General features: G+C 35.7%; 1 protein-coding gene across 4 annotated transcripts in view; it reads right to left on the bottom strand.

Moving 5' to 3' along the window:
* The window catches only part of CEP170 (centrosomal protein 170), a 106,813-nt gene that overhangs the window by 14,158 nt on the left and 72,523 nt on the right, over positions 1-20,132 (bottom strand). For 2 of the 4 annotated variants that reach the window (XM_063328925.1, XM_063328928.1), the window contains 4 exons: positions 13,064-14,893; positions 6,701-6,935; positions 1,724-1,901; positions 139-306 (listed from right to left, as the gene is read on the bottom strand). In XM_063328925.1, coding sequence (XP_063184995.1) covers positions 139-306; positions 1,724-1,901; positions 6,701-6,935; positions 13,064-14,893 — 2,411 coding nt within the window. The remainder of the gene's footprint in view (positions 1-138; positions 307-1,723; positions 1,902-6,700; positions 6,936-13,063; positions 14,894-20,132) is intronic. The other 2 variants (XM_063328926.1, XM_063328927.1) reach the window with 2 other exon arrangements.

The raw sequence follows: 20,132 nt of genomic DNA, 5'->3' as shown, positions 1-20,132 counted from the left end.
AATACACCATTTTTTTCCCCAGTATTAACGCCACCTGCTACAGGTAGGAAAGAAAGAATAGCGTCTAATTAAGTGGGTAGACAACTGTAACAGCTTACGATAGACACATTACTAGAGAGAATCCTGTTGTGTACTCACTTCATCTCTGCTCCAAGTCCTTCTTCGGGTAATTGTTGGGGGATCGAGGGCATCTGTTAGCTGAGGTCTAGCATCATTAGGCCGACCATTCCCCTCTGGTGGTTTGGCATGCACTAGTGGAGGGATTTTTCTAAAATTGAGACTTTCATCAAATACTCGGTCAACCAACTGGGGGGTAAAAGAAAAATGCAGTTTATGAAACCTACTGCATACATGCAAGATCAGATTAATATTTTTTTTCCTTCTGAAACAGTTTACAAGAATCCTATCAAATAAAAATCATTCTCCTGTCTCGAAGAGTATAAAATGATGCATCTCTTATGTAACAATACCTTGTATAAATGAAAGCATTTTTTCCAAATACCAGACATACATGGCAAAATTAGACTACGTACAGAAATTTTGATTATGGGCAGGTAACAGGATAGTTATGTATAAACTGGTATTGAATAATTTATTCACTTGATTAATGGAATATATCTGTGGAATTAAGCACGTTACTATCAAATTTAGGGTTTTTTCCAGATTAGTCATGGTGTTACAGAAACATCTGTACCTACTTAAAGGAGATACTGCCACCTGCAGTAGTACGTACATACTGTACAATATTTTTTTAAGAAGGAAAATAATTATCTAGTAATATAAAAATCAGAGCGATATAACTGGATCTGAGAAAATGAGCACTTTATTACTTTAAAATTTAGCCATAAGTCCATGAGAATTAAAAACAAAATTTATGTGAGTGCAGTTACAATTTTTCTGAGTACACAACTCACAGATTTCTTATCACTGTTTATATCTTTTTTTCCACAGAAAAAGACAATATTATACTAAACACACTAAACTAATGTATTAACCAAACTTAATGCACACAAAAATGAATAAATACATTTTGAAAGGAATACTATGAAGAAAAAAATGCAGTAAACATTTACAACATATTAGGGTGAATTGTAATATGGTAGAAAGTGATGACTCAGATTAACATGTTTACCAGCATTAGACCTGTGATGGTTACTAGAACAAGTTAGTCAATATTTTCACAGAACAGCACACCAGAGATAGTAAAAGAAAATAAGAATTATTAGAAGCACAAGGCAAACTTATTTCAAGGCAGTTTTTACAATGTTATTAAGAAAGAAAATCTAAAGTAATTGTTAACTGATGGTACCTAAGTATTTCAGTGTTCAGAATGCGAAACTTTATGAACTTTATGAAGAGAGGGACTTTTTTGTTTTTAATAGCTATGGAAAGTATTAAATGTATACATTTACATATATTTGTGCATACACACTAATATCTTTAAATGCACTTAGATACTATCCAACGGTATCTAAGGCTACATACAAGTAAGAAACAAATAACTATCTTGTCCTATGTTTCGTGGAAAAAAAGAGACAGACAGATAGTCTGCATTCTTTTGACAAGCTGCATTCGTAGAATAATTTCTGGGTTGTTTTGTCGAAACATAAAGGAACTTTAAATCAAAAAACAATGTAGAGATCATGCATACGGGTTGAGTGGAAATAACTAAAAAGGGCTATGCAAAATGCTTAAAGCAAAAGAAATAAAGAAAAGGAAGAACCTTATGCATTTCTCCATGAAGATCTCCTACCTCTTCTCTAGTGTCTATGGCAGAGCCAGGGGTGGTGGCAGCAGTGCTTACTGTGGTACTGGGGGCAGTGCCTGATGAAGTCACTGAATCTATCTCTCCTGCTACATCGTTGATTTCCCGTGCGATGAGAGCCAGATCTTGACTGATCCTAGTAACAAAGAGAGTGTTACATTCTCCCCTACAAATACTTCTGGATCAGTAGAGCCCCACCTGCAGCCTTTGAACTTCTTAGTTCCTGATAACTGTGCTATGAAAATGTGTATTCCCTTCTAAACTGAAAGTTTACTTGTAGTACCATAAAAGCAAATTTTTAACTGAAGCTTTGAATAACTTGCCTTTCTAGATGAATAAGGTAGAAGGCAATCTCAAAAGACATAGCATCCGTGTATCTTTCTAGGATTCCCAGGCACAGATGTGTGCAACATGCAGTAAACGCAACACACGGGATGCACTGGAAATATGCTGAAAATACTGGACAGATGACCTGCATACATACAGTAAATCTGAAATGTCCAGAACACATTTAAGTTATACCTCAGTTTACCTACTTGCAAAGAACTTCTTCAGGACCTCTGATTATGTGGCAGCCCTGCAGCTTGCTCAGATGAAGCTGCTTATGTGTCTGAAATTCCAAACCAGTATCCTAAATTCTCAAATTTAATCAAGACAAGCTTTCTTGCTGGAAAAACAGAATATGCCTGCAAAAACCTGGACATGATGGCACTACATAAATACATGTGAATTCTCAGCTGAAGATTCCTTTTCCTTTCTTCTGATCTGTCGCATCAACAAACAGCTCTGCTGCCCATTCTGCTCAGCACAGGAAGGAAACTTGCCTAGTTCTGCTTGTGCTACTCCGCTCCAGGACACCCCAAAAGAAGGAGGGAAAAAAACCTGATGCAAAGGAAAAGCTGAAAGCCCCCTACTAACTACAGCACCCTGAAGCTCCAGCTTAGATCAAGCAGTTCAGAAGAGCTAGAATTCAGAGCAGCCCACTAAGTGATCCCCTTTCATACTTCCATCTGAAAGGAGTGAAGGCATAGAAGTCAACAGTGCTAATTCTGCACCACCAAGGACTCTGTGAACAGCAGCACCTGCCACTTAAGGGGAAGGAGTTGCACAGCCATGTGACAGTGATGCACACCATGCTGGCCAGTGCGTGTTAAAGGTGAGCTTCTTTCTGCTCTTTGTTTTCACTTTGTCTTCAAATCAAGAAGAATGGACACCATTGACCTAGAGATAGTTTAAGACCGAGTGAGCAGAATTTAAGAAAGGCAAACACAATTAGAGACATTTCCAGTCAAATTCCAACACTGGATTTTGTGGCTAACCATCAGCAACCCACAATAAAGTGCAACCTTGTGTAGCACAGATACACATATACTTGGGATAAAGCTGTAGAAGAATAAGCAGCTATCACCCATGACCACTCAAGACAGTATTTCCGAACTCAAACTATCAAAGACTGGAACATTAAAGCAGAAACAAAGTCAATTAATCATTTTAATAAATTGAAATATGGTAAGTGCCTACTACTACATTAGTTACTTAATTACTACATCTTTTGGGTCAATTTTAATTTGTATTTCGTGTTCTCATACATACATTACATTAGAACTCCAAGGTTTGAGCTAATATTCTGAGTAGTAGAGATACTAGAGCACCTACTTCCTTTTTTCCACACAACCAGCTCGCTTTTTTCTTAAACAGAAAAGTTGCTAATAATCACATATGAATTTCTGGGACAAATTTTGGTATTTAATGAATAGTTGTGAAAAAAACAGATCCCAGGAAATTTCAATTATCAGTAAATCCTCCAGAAGACAAATGTCATTAAACACCATAATGAAAAGTAGTATCAATCAGCTGGGACTTAACTCTCCACAGAAATCAACAATGTGTCAACATGCTACAGCCACTTCAATTGAGTTCTTACCAAGCAATCGTGTAAAATGTCAGATGTCTACATTAAAAAGAATTCAAATGAATCCTGAAAATATCATAATAACTCTAACATGAATGGCACGCAACTTGTTAGACAATCATCAGAGTCAAACACTAGTCAAGTGAAAAAAATAAATCTGGAATTAGTTTCAATGTTACAGTAAGCTACAGTCAGTACTCAATAGTGTTTCTGTAGAAACAATATAGATAGAGCACTAAACAAAAAGCATCATGAAAAAGAAAATTAGAAACCAGCTGAGAGCTGAGCCTGACTCTTCATAAATGAAGATTTCAAGTCATTCTACATTAACATTTAGAAACAGGAAGTATTGCTTAAATATAAGGAGTATGTTGTGCATAATCAAGGACAACAGACTTAGGCTTTAGGTACACACTATTTATACTGTGGCAACTGTAGGTTGCCTTGCAGGTTTCTACTGCTTTCTGCATCAGACTTAGCAATCATACAAGGCAAATCAATTCAGGGAGGCAAAACTAAACTTAGCTTCAAATTCCCTAAACCCCACCAACTGGCTTCAGGAAATGTTGCTATTAGATTTGCTCAGTGAGCAAACTCCCACAGCTGCATAGCTACATTAAGGGACAGACACAGTTTCCAACACAAGGGAAAAGGTGAGAACACAGGGCTTGGGATAGGGAGAGCATGACCATCTTTTTCAACACCCTGGAACTCTAGTTCTTATTTACCTGTAGTGAAAGAATACCCACAGTATCAGGATAAAACACAACGAAATAGGAATACTTCTAAGATATCTGTAATAGTTCTGAGCTGCTGGATTACTGAAAACATTTTTATGCTTAGTATACCATGTCACACTTCCTACACTGAGTCAGTTTATTGTCTAATGATACTTTAAAATCCTTAAATAAAATATATATGAAGCTTCTTTTATTCTGAGGGTGTATATTCTCCTCGTGCCAAAGTGGTTTTAGTTCAAATTTAGTAATTCCATTAGTTTTTTTAAACACCTCTTTTCAATTTTCAGTTTTATTAACAACTGTAAATTGTAGAGTCTGTGAAAACTGCAAACTGGGTCAATCTTGGAAGACCAGTTAAAAGACAATATGATGGTAACATGGATGCAACGAGAAGTTGTCATACAGTCTCTACGCTACTTTGAGCTGCACATTTACTTTATGAAATAATTACCTTTACACCTGCCTAATCTAGTCAGGTATTCAATAAAAAAAAAAATTAAATCAACCAATTTTAATGAGATAATATACCTATCTTTTCCTGTTTTACAAAACTCTAAACAGAGTTGAAGGGACTCTGATCATAGAAGCTGGGCTGAGAAGGAAAAAACCCAGGGTAGACTATGGTTAGGAAGGCAAAGGGAGCAGAGATAAAAATTATCTTATAAAGGACAGAAGTTAAACTTAAAGCCAGGGGAACAACAGTGTGAATCAGTACAAAGAGATAGTGATGCACAGAAAGGATCAACTACTGACCTAGAGCCGGGCGTCTGGTAACCAAGGAAACTGGTGTCGGAAGCAGTGACAATACATGACAGTAGTCTAGCAGTTCTCAACTGCTGACTGCTAGCTTTCTTAACCTTATATATGCTCATTTAATGCAGTTTGTGTGAAATTTCTATACACAGTCACAAGTTTGCCAATACCGATTTGAGCCTCTCACCACTTTCATTAGAAACAAAGAAGCTGAAAAAGGTAGGTTAAGTACATAGCCTTCAAAGCAAATTTAAGACCAGTATATAAATGAAGAAAATGGTAAGAAGCCCAAGGGAAGTAAGAAACCTGCAAACCTAACCACCGCATAAGTTTGGACTGAATCATCAATTACTTCCAGTGGCAGTCTCTTCTAGATCAGCAAAGTTTCACTGAAGTAGAGGTTCAGCAGCATTTTTTATGCAGATGAAGCAATACGCTATGGCTATCTTCAATTGTTTTCCACATACACACACATTCCTCCCTATATCCATCTCTATACTTCAGATTCTTGGAAAGAAATGTTCTAGGAAGATGCCTTTGAAGATGTTTCTTTCATGATTTATGAGGATGCTATCAGACTCCCTTAAATATTTTCCCTTTGCACAGACCACACTAGAAAAACAAATGTTGAAAAATATTACCAATAAGAGGGAAAAAAAATTAATCACACTAAGCAAAACACAGTGCTTCACAGCTGCAAGACCACAGTGTTAATATTAATTTTAAAAGTGCAACACTTTTTTGTTTCGGCTTCCAAATTAAGTTCTGTGAAAAGGTTCAGAACCTGGAACACCGGCATCTAAGTTTTAAATAACATTTATATGTTTACACAGTTTTATTTATTTGGTGCAAGGTATCTGAAGTTTTCACTGCCTGGGTATTACATGATATGCAATAATTGGTTACCAGAATGTAGAACTGACTACCTTTTCCTTGATTCACTTGAAGCAGTGCTATTAGCAATAATGGAGGAATTGCCATACTAATCTCAGGGACTTGCAACAAAAAGAAATTACTTTTTGATGAATACATATGATTTAAATCAGAAAATACCTAACATGGAATAATGTCTAGATAAACAAAAAACTGAGAACATGGTCTCTCTCATTGCCAGAATCACTTGTTCTCACCCTGTCACCTATGCATTTATCTGAAATTTTACCTTGATATGTATGTAAAGATCAGATAGACTTCAGCCTCAGGAAATATACCATTAGCAACTAATAGTTCTACACAAAGTACCTCTGCAAGTCCTACTAAAGCGTCCAGAAGTTAATATTCTGGGATCTGGCTGTCATAAATCAGAAATTATTACAATTTTCCATTAGAAAGAGATGTGCTGGCAACATGAGTGTTCTATCTGCCAGTATGTCATAAGAAGAATTTTAAATTCCCCATCCAGTTTGTGAATGAAAATGTTAAGTAGAGTGATACAGAAAACCCATTAGTTCTCTTTCTCCTACATAGGTACCTGTATAACTGTTTGGGTACAAATGTTTGTTATTTTACAGGCACTCCTTTAAAACCAACCTTGCTATTTCTTCTCGATGAGCAGTCCAGTCACGAATGTAGTCTTCCTGTTCCTTTATTCTGTGTTTGAATGTATTGCTACTTTGAGCTGCTGTCCCAGTGCTCTGCAGTCGCGTGGTTTTCAGGGCTGGAGAGGTACGTAGACGGGTATGTTTAGGGGAATTACGGTTTGATCCGAATTCATCTTCTGAGGTGGAAGCATAATCTGTAGGAAAGCGCCTCCATCTTGCACTTACTAAATTAGTTTAATTATTAAAAGAGAATTATTATTGCATCTTTAATAAGAAAAAAACAATATTATTTCAGTAACGTCACAAAAATAAACAACTATTCATTATCAATCCCCAGATACCTCACAAAAGGTTTATTTACTACATCTTAAAAAGAAAGCTACAAAATTTGTGTTAAATAATAAATATTAATAAAAACATAAAATGGATGCTCTTTGTATAATGATGAGTGAAATAACATGTAAAAGCCAGTAACTGTATATGAGCTCAAGCAAACTGTGTTACAAAACAAGGGCCCAATTCATTAACATTTAAGTATATAGTCAGATTGCACTTTTTCTGCAGATTTTTTCCCAAGTTTAGTTCAAGATTTATGTGATACACGAAAAAAATGAAGAGACATGAAGGAAGGATGGAGCTGGCACCAAGCCTGGAATGCATGCTTACATAAGGAAAGCGTAAGAATCCTAGATGATGCATTATGTACAGTACAGAAAAAATATTTTAAAATTAATACTGTGTTACAAAAATCAGCAGCACATCTACAAAAACTGCAGGCCTCAGAGCAAAAAGCATATATTTTCACATGTAGCACATAAAGGATATACAGCTATGTTGCTGAAGACAGCCTGGAGTATTAGAGAGCTGAAACTAAATAGGAGGCTCTCATCCCCCTGTGAATTCCTACAGTCTAGAAAATGCCTTCCAGATATGCTGTCCTGAAACATTCCCAGCAGGAAGAGATATCACGAAGTCTAAAGGAATGTTCATCATGACAACCTGCTAAATTCTTGCAGGGGATTTAGTCCCCCAAACTTACTGACATTCATGAGGCTCTATAATTACTGTAGAAATTTTTAAGAAGTGTGTGATCACCTCTTGATAATTTAAAAAAAATAGATTCAAGTAATGTATATTTTTTTATTAGAAAAAAAATGCAAGAAGTAAGAACGATTTCTCCTGAAACATTTTGAAAAATTGCAAGTGAAGTAGACATCAATATGAATATAAACAACAAATAATGAAAATAATTTTTAGGTGAGAAAAGATTTTGTAATGCTCTCAAAGGTTACAGTATGTAGAATATGACACTGGTGTATAAGCTTACATCCCTTCCCTCATATAAATAATGCATCTTTAATCACTGAAAACAAAAATATGCTCGTGTAATTTTTTTCAGGTTCAATGTGGGCTTCACATCATGTCCAGTTCTACTAGTTTTTTTAATATTCTAACTTTACTGAAAAAAATCAAAATGTCTCTCCAGTCAGTTACTGTTCTCTTTTTAGAGGTTTCAAACATGTTTTAATCTTAGGGAAGTAGAATATAAGCAGAAAAAGCACATTTCCCCACCAACAGCATGCAAGCAATGTGTGACCAAAGTCCAAAGAGCTTTATGAGTTGGGCCCGTATTTTATTATCAATTTTTGTTTAAATTCTTTGTCCCAGTTCAAATTATATACCTCAAAATAAATACAAATTTTATCTTAAAATCTCTCAAGTGCAGCAACTCAGCACTGTACAATGAGCATATGTAGTCATATTTTTAAAACTAAAAATTGAATGAGAAGTGAAGTATCAGAAACAGATTTGATTTCTAGTACTCTACCACTGTAAGTTTCAACATCAGGATCTGGGTCTGGGAGAAGCTTGGATTTCTCTGTGTACAAAATAGCGTTTTATCACGTTAATTCGTATTTAAACATTCAGATTAGAAGCATTTGCTTAAATAAAATATATTGATGATATTAGTCTTAGGTCCTCTTTTCCACCCACACTTTTCAGGAAAAGATTCTTAAATTATACATTCAATCATAAGTTATGAATTTTGTAAGGCGTAAATGTTTCAGAGATACTAACTGAAATTACATCAATAACAATTGTCTACACAGTACCATATTTTTTAAGACAATTAAATTTTAAGGCCTTAGAATGTTGTTTATTTATATATTATCAATGGATTTCTCATTAATATGGGGAAAAAGTTATGTAGGTTTAACATTAAAAATCTCAAAGTTCTATGATTCACGACACGCAATATCCAAGCATGTTTCCCATTAAGCTAGCTATACATTTGCACATGTATGATTTTAATACTGCTCATAAATAACGCGGCCCCAAAATGTCATTGTAGTTTACGTATATTTCTGAAAGCTATTATGCAATTAGTTATCTTAGATACCAAAGACTGTGAATATCAGCACCGATAACTAAAAAATCCTCCAAAAACCTGGCTAAAATAATCAGCAGACAAACCTAATTTTGTGACTACTCTGTGAGAAGTACAATGTGTTGACAGCACCTTAAGCTGGCAAGCTTAATGACTGGACACACCATAATCTCACTTTTAACACTTTTAAGATCTGAGGACAGACTTTATTAAGCATATCCCTTATAAAATACTCTTCTCTTATTGATGCATTGCCTTCTCGAGGTTCATCAGTTTCAAAGATTCTGAAATTTGGTGCTCAGTAGTGCAGTAATGCTAAGGAGCAGTTAATAAGGATTACTTTCTCTCTATGCTCAAACTTTGATCAACCTACCTGCTAGTTATTTGCAATGACAGCTAGGTCAGCAAACCAGCCAAACACAACTAGTTGCTCAAGGTCTCTCTGTTCTGACTCAATGCTTAATTTTACAGCTGCAGCTTAGCACTTTTTGACTAGGTCTGATCTGGTTGCTCGTTTTCCCAATACATAGCTCATTCTGTAATATCATCGATTTTCCCCCGCAATTGTGAAAAACCATCTTTGGTCTTCTCTGTTTTTATTGATCACACTCTACTGTTAAATGGTTCAGTGCCTTGATTAAATCTTTTGTTGCTTGTGCTATAAAATTACTAATTCTGTTTCGCAGGTCTTCACAGTGTTGTCAGTTATCAAGCCTCCTACCACAGAAACATCCTGGTAACTACTTTAATGCTGGTAATTCTCATCCAAGATGTTCCATTTATCTGCCTACCCTTTCATTTAAAGTAAGCAATACTTAACTGTATCAAGGCTTAAAAAAAGATCCTTGAAATTATGGACTCGCTGACAGCTCTGACAATTTTAATGCTATTACGCTGCAATTCATTCACATGAAATACAAGGCAATAAAAAAATCCAATGACTGCAGCTTTTTTTGCCCCCCTTTTACAGGCATGTATGTTTGAACATTCAAAAACATTTGGGAAATGCAGAAATAATTTCCTCTTTGGTAGACTGGATTTAAGAAGCAAGATTCTGTTGCCAATGTTTAGTGATGTACAATGTGGTAATATTAACTGAACTCTGATGAGAAGACCAATGGAACATTTTTAACACTTCAGCAGCAACCAGTCTTCTGGTAAAAGAAAAAAACAAACCAAAAAACCCAAGCCCTATATTGGTAATGATTATTCATTTTCCAGTCTTTCTAGGTCCAGGGACAGAAGAAAATACATCACTGTTATCCCTTGATTAAATGTGCCCAAAGTAAACCACATTCAAACAGTTAAGGCACTTTTGTCAGGCGCTTCATTAATAATTTCCAAAAGTGCTAGAATCAAGTTAATTTTTGACTGTTCTAGAATTTTTTGAATTTTGCATTTTTCACATTTTGAATTTTGACTTTTCTAGAAACAAAATTAAATTCAGGAATTATATGCTTTGCATTGAAAAGCTTCTGCTACATTACATTTGTATATATTGCATACAAGTAACATTCTAGTCAAAGACGTTTTAAATATGTATATCTAAGGATAGAATAATAAATAATATTATTAATAACCTGAAGCGTTGGTTAGTTATTAGCATCATTTTATAAGATGCTAATGGAAAAATGGGGATGTACTGGAGTAGTGGCTTATATATAACAGGGGCGGGGGACGGGACGGGGAGAGATACTCCTATATATACTAGATAACATCACTTTTAAAGCAATTCACACTTTCCTAAAGGATACTCTAAATAGTCCAGTAAAAAAATTATACATTTAAGCTTACAGATACAGACAAAATCCAGAACTCCAAACCGTAAACAGTAGTAATAATATTCTTTACTTACATTGTAACAAGACTTGACTGATTTATTAAGCCATGATTTTGTTCTGAAAGTATCTGACTGCTTTAGATACAGTCAGATACCCCCAATTTCCAATTTTTGCCTTTGCATTGAAACAGGTTTCTCCCTGATTTTGATATATAAACTGATAAAGCTTTTCAGGAAAGAAGCAATTTCTACTGTAGATTTTTTTAACAACGGTCTTTTTAAAATACCTAGCTTATTATGTGGGGGTAGCTCATGGGAAGGTGGCATCTTTTCTCTCTTGAAAACATAGTATGAAATGAACATTAAACAAAGACGGCCGTACTAGACTAGTAGACTCACAAGAGAAAGATACACCCACTCCCCTGAACAGAAGCAGCAAACCACTACAATGCAGCAACCTGAGAAAACTGTAGGAAGCATGCAATAGTTCACATGGACACAAAATCCATATACAGGTTTGTGAAAAACACAAGACTTGAAGTGACAAATAACATCTGGAGTTTATCTTTTCAAAAATTAGCAATATCACAACGTGAACTAGTGTTAATTATTACAGTAAACATACAGAAGCAGTCTTAACTGACGCTCTTCCCTGACCTAATGTTGCCACCTTTCAGGCTGTACACATAAACTTAAAACTTTGATTAAAAATGAAAACATGCTACTTTTACAATGATATCTTACAAGGAAAGACTAGAGTTTTTCTCTGAAGTTTCACCTTTTTTTTTAATCTTTGTAGTCACCTGTCATAATATTAAACAGATTCAACTTTATAGTTCAGTTAACAGCCCATTTGTGTCTCTCCAGAATTTTCTATTCAGCTAATAAATGACACAGCCAAAAGATACCTCTGTGGGGAATAAGCACTGCTAAGAAAGCTAAGAAGGTACATTTATGATATACAAGCAAGAAAAGGGCAGTAGGACTGTGGGAAATGTAAGTATCACAGAAGTTTGTATCAACTGAATGGGAAGCAGTAAAAGAGAATATATAATCCCAGTAGCAACACACAGCACTGGAAGCTTTTTTTTTTTTCTCTCAGATTGGATTGGCTTCAAATAAGGTCAATCTGGTAGTATGACAATTCCAAAAGCAAGAGGACATCAATTTCAGATGTTCATTACACATGAAAGTTGACGTACTTAGAATTACTACATTTTACTTTGGTTGATTTAATATTGCTGTTGGAAAAAAACTAGCAGCCTTTCACACTGCTTGCACTTAAAGTGTTACAACAACTTCTAAGAGAATAGTATGTTAAAATTTTGATTGTACAGATTTTACCTTCCATACATAAGATAATACTATAGAAAAGGAAATACCACACAATAGAAGATTAACATGATTTCAAAATCATGATGAAATCATGAATCGTCATGATTTGTAACAAAGAACAGAAACTTCTCCAAGGCCAGGCAAATATTTTAATATAAATTACTTAACTTTATGATATTTAGCTAGGTAGTGTTTAATTTTTACATTTGTTACTTCATTGTTATTATTCTTACCAAACAGATCTCACTTCTGTAGATCATAGAATAGTTTGGGTTGGAAGGGACCTTTATAGGTCATCTAGTCCAGCCCCCCTGCAACGAGCAGGGATGTTTTCAACTAGATCAGATTGGTCAGAGCCCTTTCCCGTTTTGTAAACTAATCTTAAATTATAAATACAATTATCCTACACATGCTAAGGGAACACTTGCTGTTCAGTATATTTACAGGCCTACCTTACAAACAAATATTATATCTTCTATGTAGTAAAAAGTGCTGCTGACTTTCTGAACTTCTACTACTATGACCTGAGCAAAAAAATCTCTGTTTTTTTAACTAATGCAAATCAGTGCTGCCACATCTGAATGTCTCAATGCAATTCTTTGTTACTGGTTTCCAGTTAAAAAAAATACATTCAAACAGTTAAAGCTTTAAAATTTCTCATCTTTGTGATTTTAAGTGAGAAACATCCAAAAGCCCTGCCAAGGAACCCTCTTCCTCCAAAGAGAAAGACTGCATCAACTAAAACTCAACAAATGTTTTGTAAGAACTGTTCCTTAAAAAAAAAAAACAACTCCAAATATGCAAAACATCTAGTATTGTATAAGACTAGTTCAAATAATCTCACATACCTGAGGGAGAATTATGAGCTGAAGCCAAAGATTTGGATTTTGAATCTGAAAGTCGGGAAATGCTATTGGCTCGAGTTCTAGCAGAAACTTTACTACTATCTCCTGCTGATGTTAACCTTGCACCACTTCTGATAATAGCTTCTGGGGTACGAGATGAGGCAGTGCTTCTAGTTATTGTTGCTTCAGAATCACTACGTGCTGATAAAGAGCCAAGTCGAGTTCTGCGAGGTTGAGCAAGTAAGTCTATTCTGGAAATATTTCTCCTCCCTGATGGAGGTTTTGACGTAGAACTTGTAGTGGACACTTCAGAAGCCACTGAAGCCTTATCAGCATCAGCAAGCTCGCTATCCGAGGCTTCACCAAGACGTGCTCTGCGCAAGAGAGAAGTCCTTGTAGGACGAGGTCTTGGAAGAGTGGTAGATTTACTAGATTGCCCAAGTGCAACAGGAGAGGTTTTTGATTTAGATGACTTTCCTTCCATTTTGGAATGTAAAAGTTCATCTGCTGAGGCAAAAGGAACTCTTCCATGTGATTTGCCAGAGTAGGTTTCCTGGTCAGATGATAAGATATCAGAAATGGCAGAATGAGGTACGCTAGATGTTTGGTCATCATCTGTCAAATCCACTGATGGCTGTCTCATTCTTCCACTGGATTGCACAGTTTTGCGAGCTTCAGCTCTAGACCCACCATCTGAAGATCGACTTTTAGTTTTCTTTTCCATCTTTTCTCTGGCACTTGTCACAGAAGATTTTAAAACATCCTTTGAAGGGGAACCAGAGGAACATCTATCTTTATATAAGGTTGTAAAGCTCTTCCGCTTCTGTGTGGATTTTCTTTCAGTGTCACCTGTAACGAGGCTGATTGTGCTAGCTGTATCTACATCTGATTCTGGTGATATGGAATTATCTCTGTTATAGCTAGGAGTCTCAGGACCTTCATCAGTTTTATTTTCTTCACGCAATTTAGCTTCAAGGAAAGCCATTACAGCTTCTGTGTCTTTTAAAATGAGTGTTGTATCTAGACTGGAATCAGTGTCCATTGAATCACTTCTGTCACGTATCCTGTTTCCAGATGCTAAAGGGGCGGCAGATCCACTATGCTTATTAATGTGAGGAATAAGTTCTATAGGTATATTAGTGCTAGGCTTATCTATAGTAAAGCTACCTTGCCTTACTAATGGTTTTGAAGATTCCTTTTTTTCTCCTCCAGATGCTTTGGGACTTTGTCCTTTAATGGTTTCCTCATTTTTTCTTCTTTTTCCCTCACTCTGTGCCAACTTCATTTCTGCTTTATCTGTAACATATGCAGGAGCTTTGTCTTGAGTATCTGAAGTTTTGGGTGACATAGCAATCTCTTCCCTACCTGTCTCAACATGATTTGCAGCAGGTTTTGCAGAGGATAGTTTTGTGGGTGTCCAGTGTCCTTGTTCCTTTCTTTCTTGTTGTTGAATTTTTGCTAAAGCTTGTTTCACCACAGAAGTTTCTCTGCCAGTTTCAACTCTCTCTTTACTAGAAGAGCTAGGGAAAGAAAAACCTTTGTCTCCAGTAGCTTTGGGCGAAAGACCATTCATCGTTCTGCTTGACTTAGCTATACTTCTGCTATCAGCATCTGAGGCACGAGCTGGAGTTTCTTTCTCCTGAAGTTCAGTGTCTTGCTTTTCACCTATTTCTGATCTCTGATGAGATGTAGTTTTTGCTTTTGAGCTTTCATTCACTTTCTCCTCTTTGGGAAGCTGTGGAAGCGTCCTCCTCTTTCGTTCACCTTGGCTGGTCATAGAAGCAGCTGAACCAGTGCTTCTAACAGAAATACCAGACTCACTGATGTCTGTGTCTAAAAATGAAAAAGAAGAAGATAGCTGAGAAGTCATTCAATAGCAAGGTAAATAGAAACATTAAATTCTTAAGACGGTGTGAGACTAATAAAACCACATAAAAGCGAATTGAAAAAAGTCATTAGTCCATCCCTCTGTTCTATAGCAGGATCGATTATACTTAGACAAATATACATTTAAAAACATTTAACTAGTTCTTAAAAATCTCAGTTGATGGAGATTTGACTATCCCTAGAAGCTATTTGGGTCGATAACTTTTTAAATAATTTTCTTATTCTTTGGCGAAAGCCCAACTCATGTTAATTTAGACCATTACTGCCTGTCCTATTCTCATTAGGCATCATTTCCTCTTTACAGGAAAAGAGTGGAAACACTCCTCTTATTACAGAGTGGAAACTCTGTTAGTGAATTACATTAACTACCTCCAAACTATAATAAGTTGTACATAACTAGCTATATTACTTCATTATTTCATTTCACTGTTGCAATATATTCTGTAATAAAACACGAACAAAATCTTGTGCTAACATAATTTTAGAACAGGTTTCTCTAGACTGGATATTACATATATCAAAACAATATTTCTGTATTACTAGAAGTAGAATGTTAGAGTGTTGTACAAAAGAACATTTCATTTGACGCAATCCAAAGTGCTGATGCTGAGCACATATCTATCAAAACAATGTCTAAAAGGTTGCAATGGAATTACTGCAATGAACCATTTCTGGTTTATCACAGAGACGTGACCAGGACAGAAAAAGCCATCTTCCAAAAGTGTACTTCCTAGAATTAGCAAATTGCAGGAAAAGGGAAGGAGTCATTTCAGAAGCAAAGACAGAACAACCTTTCCTCCTGCTCTGCTACAAACAGGCAGAATTTCTTCCAAACAGGAATCATTTTGGCTGTGACTAAACGATCCCCTGTTTGTGTGACATCTTGGGCTAATTATTACCTTGTTGACACTCTGTGACTGTATTCTGGGAAAGAGAACACTTCATGAACATTTGTATCATTCTTGCAGAGGGACTATGGTATTTTTTCCTGCTTCATTGTAATTTCAGTATGTATGTTGCCTAATATGGGCTAGGATGACTCTCGTATACAAAGGAAAGTTTTCATAGATAGAAGTAATTAAGCTACATGAGATATGTTCTTCCTATAACGAAACTCTTCTAGCCATCAGTGTACACTGGGACTGTATATATGAACCTAAAGTTTTGTGCTCCCAGAGTAGGTTAAAATAGGTACACAACAAATCACTATTATATCAGCAAACCATTACAACAGGGAGTGGAAAGCAAGCCTTAAATTCCTAAACACATTCAGCACCAGATTCCAAAGCTACTGTGAAGAGCAAGATCCCTGTCCTTCCTCCCTACTTGCCTGTTCCACAGCTCAAGGTCTTGTCTCACCAAGGGGCTACAGCCTCTCCCTGCTAGACCTCCCCTCAAGGAAGAGTCTGCAGTGCTGGAAGACACTCTTTCAGCAGTACTGAAAAACCCTACTTGTGAAGAAAGAGCTTATGATGGTTGAGAGAGCAAAAAGAAAGCTTTTAACCCAAACAAGACACTGTAGTATAGAAATACAGAGAACAGGTATAAAAAGCATCAAAAGAAGGCAGTACTACCGCTGAAGCACTTTCATTGAATTCTTAGTGGATATAGAATGCTCTTTAGGCAGAAAAATATGGCCATCCCATGAACTGTTGCAAGGAATAATTGATACTGAATAACCCCATTTTAGAAACTTTGTGTTTTCAGTGATGACTGTGCCCTCCTTGCCCATTTAACAAACCTAACAGTTGTGCTGTCAGAAACAAGGCTTTATTACTCAGAGATAATATGAATTTCTCTATGAATGCTCTGAATTTGAATGTTGTTTAGAAAACAATTCCTTTTGCAAGTTCATTTGCCAGTTGTTGCAATATAATGTGACATACTTACTAACACACATCTGTCGAATCACTTTTCACCAGGAGAGATCTATAAACAACTGCTCTGCATTACCCTGTTGGGATCTTTCTATCAAGGCTTGCCACCAACACTGGTTGTTACAGGAATATAAACAGAAGTATAGGGCTTACCCCTCTGCAAGAAGTCTCTAAGCACCTAATTGAATATCAACAATCATACTATATGGATACAATTGTACATACTGTACATATGGTACATATGTGCTACTTTCTATCTGAGCTCTTCAATCTTTCTTTTATCTTTGTACGGTGTGCCACACATTTGATGAATAATGCAAAATGACTCACACATTTTTTGTATAATCCATGTTAGGACATTCGTTTGAGAAGTAGGAAGTACCTCTGAAATCTAAGCAAGGTTTTCTAATTCTTGGACTATTTTTCTCAGAAATTATAAAAACATTGGAGGTTCAATGAAAATCAGTGTGATTGCTGTCTGTGAGGACTGACTTCTCTCAGACATACCTACCAGATCAAATCTTTTACATATATTTAGGCACGTAACTTGCTTCTTGGTGAATTTCAGTCTTTAGTAGAATAAAGATGTAGATTTGTTCAGCATTGTCTCTGGCCATGTATGTTTTGTGAAGTTTAACTGCTAAGATTTCCAAAGCCAGCAAGAGAGATTTGTCAACTGGTCTTTGGACATACATATCAAACTGTATTTTCATTACATCTTTGGCGCCTGAATGTTTTCAGTATTTCTTAACTATTTTAGAATTCTTGCAGTATGGGTATGCATTGTGCAGTAGTTGCTTCACTTAAATCAAAAAGTTCTTATAATGGTAAAAGATCTGAAGAAGATCCTGGTTAGTGTCCCATCTGAAAGTGGCCATTTAAAACAATACCAAAAAAAAAAAAAAAAAAAAAAGAGAGAGAGAGAGACCACCAACCCCCCTAGTTAACCACCCAAAGGATTCGTCTCAACAGCTATGATTTTACATGCTGTGTGTGTACACCTCATCCTTCCAAGTAGTGCAAATTTTGCTCTTGATTGCCATTTTTCCATGTACAAGGTATATCAAATAATTTAATTTTCCCCCTTTCCACCTCCATTGACTTTTAGTATCCTATGCAAAATTCAACTGCTATGAGGAGCGGAAAAGCTACTATAGAAACAGCAGTTACTGGTAAGAATTCTTCCATGCACTAATACAGAAGTTTGCATTGCAGAAGATCAGAAGCAAAATTTCTCTGTAAACTTCCCCAAAAAGTAAAATGAGACTATAAACTTGGAATGTTATTTTATTGCTTGCTTTAACAAACAGCCTCACTTTCTATGATTTCAAAACCATGTGAACTTACTTCAAGATCTAAATTATCCGAAAAATATCTGCATCTGATGAACCATTTAATCAAACATGCTTACATATACTTGCATCCGCTGAATACAAACCTGACTAGAAATTCAGTTACTAATCAATACATAAGAGCAGCTTCATTTTGGAAGAAATTTCCAATAATATTTCAGTTTCACCTTTTTATTTTTTTTTAAAAAAAGTAGTTAACTTATTTATTCAACTTTAGAATTAAAAGTCATGTTCTTTCTCTTCCTTTCATTGTGCCAGAATAACACACAGAATTAAAAGCTAACTCTTTTGAGAAGAAGCTAACTGGCTTTTTTTCAGTAAAAAATAAATTGTACAGGTAAGATCTCTATAAAGAACACAGAAAGTATCTAAATTAATTGATTAGTGTTATCTAAAATCTGAGGGCCGTAAAATAAATTTATCACAAATCCACTTAGGAAATGCATGCACTAGTTAAAAGTAAGTTATGGTGTAAGAGAAATAGAGGGAATTTGAAAAAAAAATAATTATTGCCTATGGGATTCAAGGTTGAGCAGTTCAGACAATGGTTCAGTTCATCTCATGTGGGCCAGGAGCAATGGGAGTTATCTAAATTTATCAAGAAACGTAAAAGTTGGGGAGAAAAATATGAACAATATAATTATTTGGGTTTTGGAACCTCCTCCCCACTTTTTTTTTTTCATGTATCATGTAAAATAGACAAACACTTTAGAGAAATCTCTGTCACTATTATTTTACACTGGTCTGAGGACTCAAAGTGGTGGTGGTGGGAAAAACGGTGAAAAAACGAAGAATTTAGTAATAGGCAATTTTTCTTCTGCAGAAGACCTGACTGCTGGGCAAAGTGCTGGGACCAGAATCACAGGGTTCCACTCTGAAAGCAGTAAAGACTTGTTTTTATCAGTTGAAACTGCAGTCTTCTGGGAGACTACCTTATAGGTCAAAGAGGTAGTTTGCTCTGAAATTGTAACAGACACATGGATTCTTGAAAATCTGAAGAAAGCCAGCAGCTATTAACAAAAAAATAGGGAACACTTACTACACTTGTGAATGTACTTTTTTGGGGGAAAAAAAAAAAACAAAACACAAAAACACCTGAAAAAAGCCCAAACTAAAGAGATGCTCAAATCCATAAAAAAACCCCAAATAAAATTATTCTACTCACCGATATCTAACAAGAGGTTATTAGACATGTTCTGTAGATGGTAGTATACCTTCAGAAGTGGTTTACACAGGAAAGCATTTTTACTTCTAAACGACATTTTTTTCCCCCTAATTAAAAATCTTTTAAACTTTATTTTGATGCTGAAAATTTCAAAGTTGTCTGGAATAAGAGGAAATGCTGGAATTCCAGGAAAAAAACATCTCTCAAGTAGTACACTGATAATTAGTTACTTCTTGATCACTAAAGAGCGTATCACTTTCAGAATATGAAGCATTCATTAATACGACATTGCTTTGTAGTTACCAGTCAATTTTGTAATGAAGAGCTACATTAACTGCTCCTCAATACACAAGCATCAGCAGAAAAAATACGCTAGAATTCTGTGTTAAATCATCACATCTAAGGTGAAATCGAGAGCAAGAAAACAGCGGAGGAGAAGTAAGGTAAGCAACTCCTTTGTAGTCAAGAATGTAGATCTTAAAGAACAAACCATTTAAAATAAGAAATGTGAATAGTTTAACTAGTGAGAGACATAGCATGAACACCTGGCACTCACAAGAAAGGGAGATAAAGTTGTTCATCGCTGAGGAGGTGGTTTCTACGGTTTTCAAGAAATATAAAAGGTTGGACTGTTTAACAATCAATCTGTCCAGTTTGGGGCCAGTACCAAGAAAGATGTAAGGAAAGAAACATACTATGCAGACTAACCCAAGTGGCATTCAAGTGTAAGTTTCTTTAATATTAAATAGTTTATATATTTTTTGTTTTAGTAATGTTCAGTTTAATAGTGG

The sequence above is a fragment of the Chroicocephalus ridibundus genome, chromosome 3 (genome assembly GCF_963924245.1).
Source record: "Chroicocephalus ridibundus chromosome 3, bChrRid1.1, whole genome shotgun sequence".
NCBI classification, from domain to species: domain Eukaryota; kingdom Metazoa; phylum Chordata; class Aves; order Charadriiformes; family Laridae; genus Chroicocephalus; species Chroicocephalus ridibundus.
This window is presented reverse-complemented; position numbering and strand designations above follow the sequence as displayed.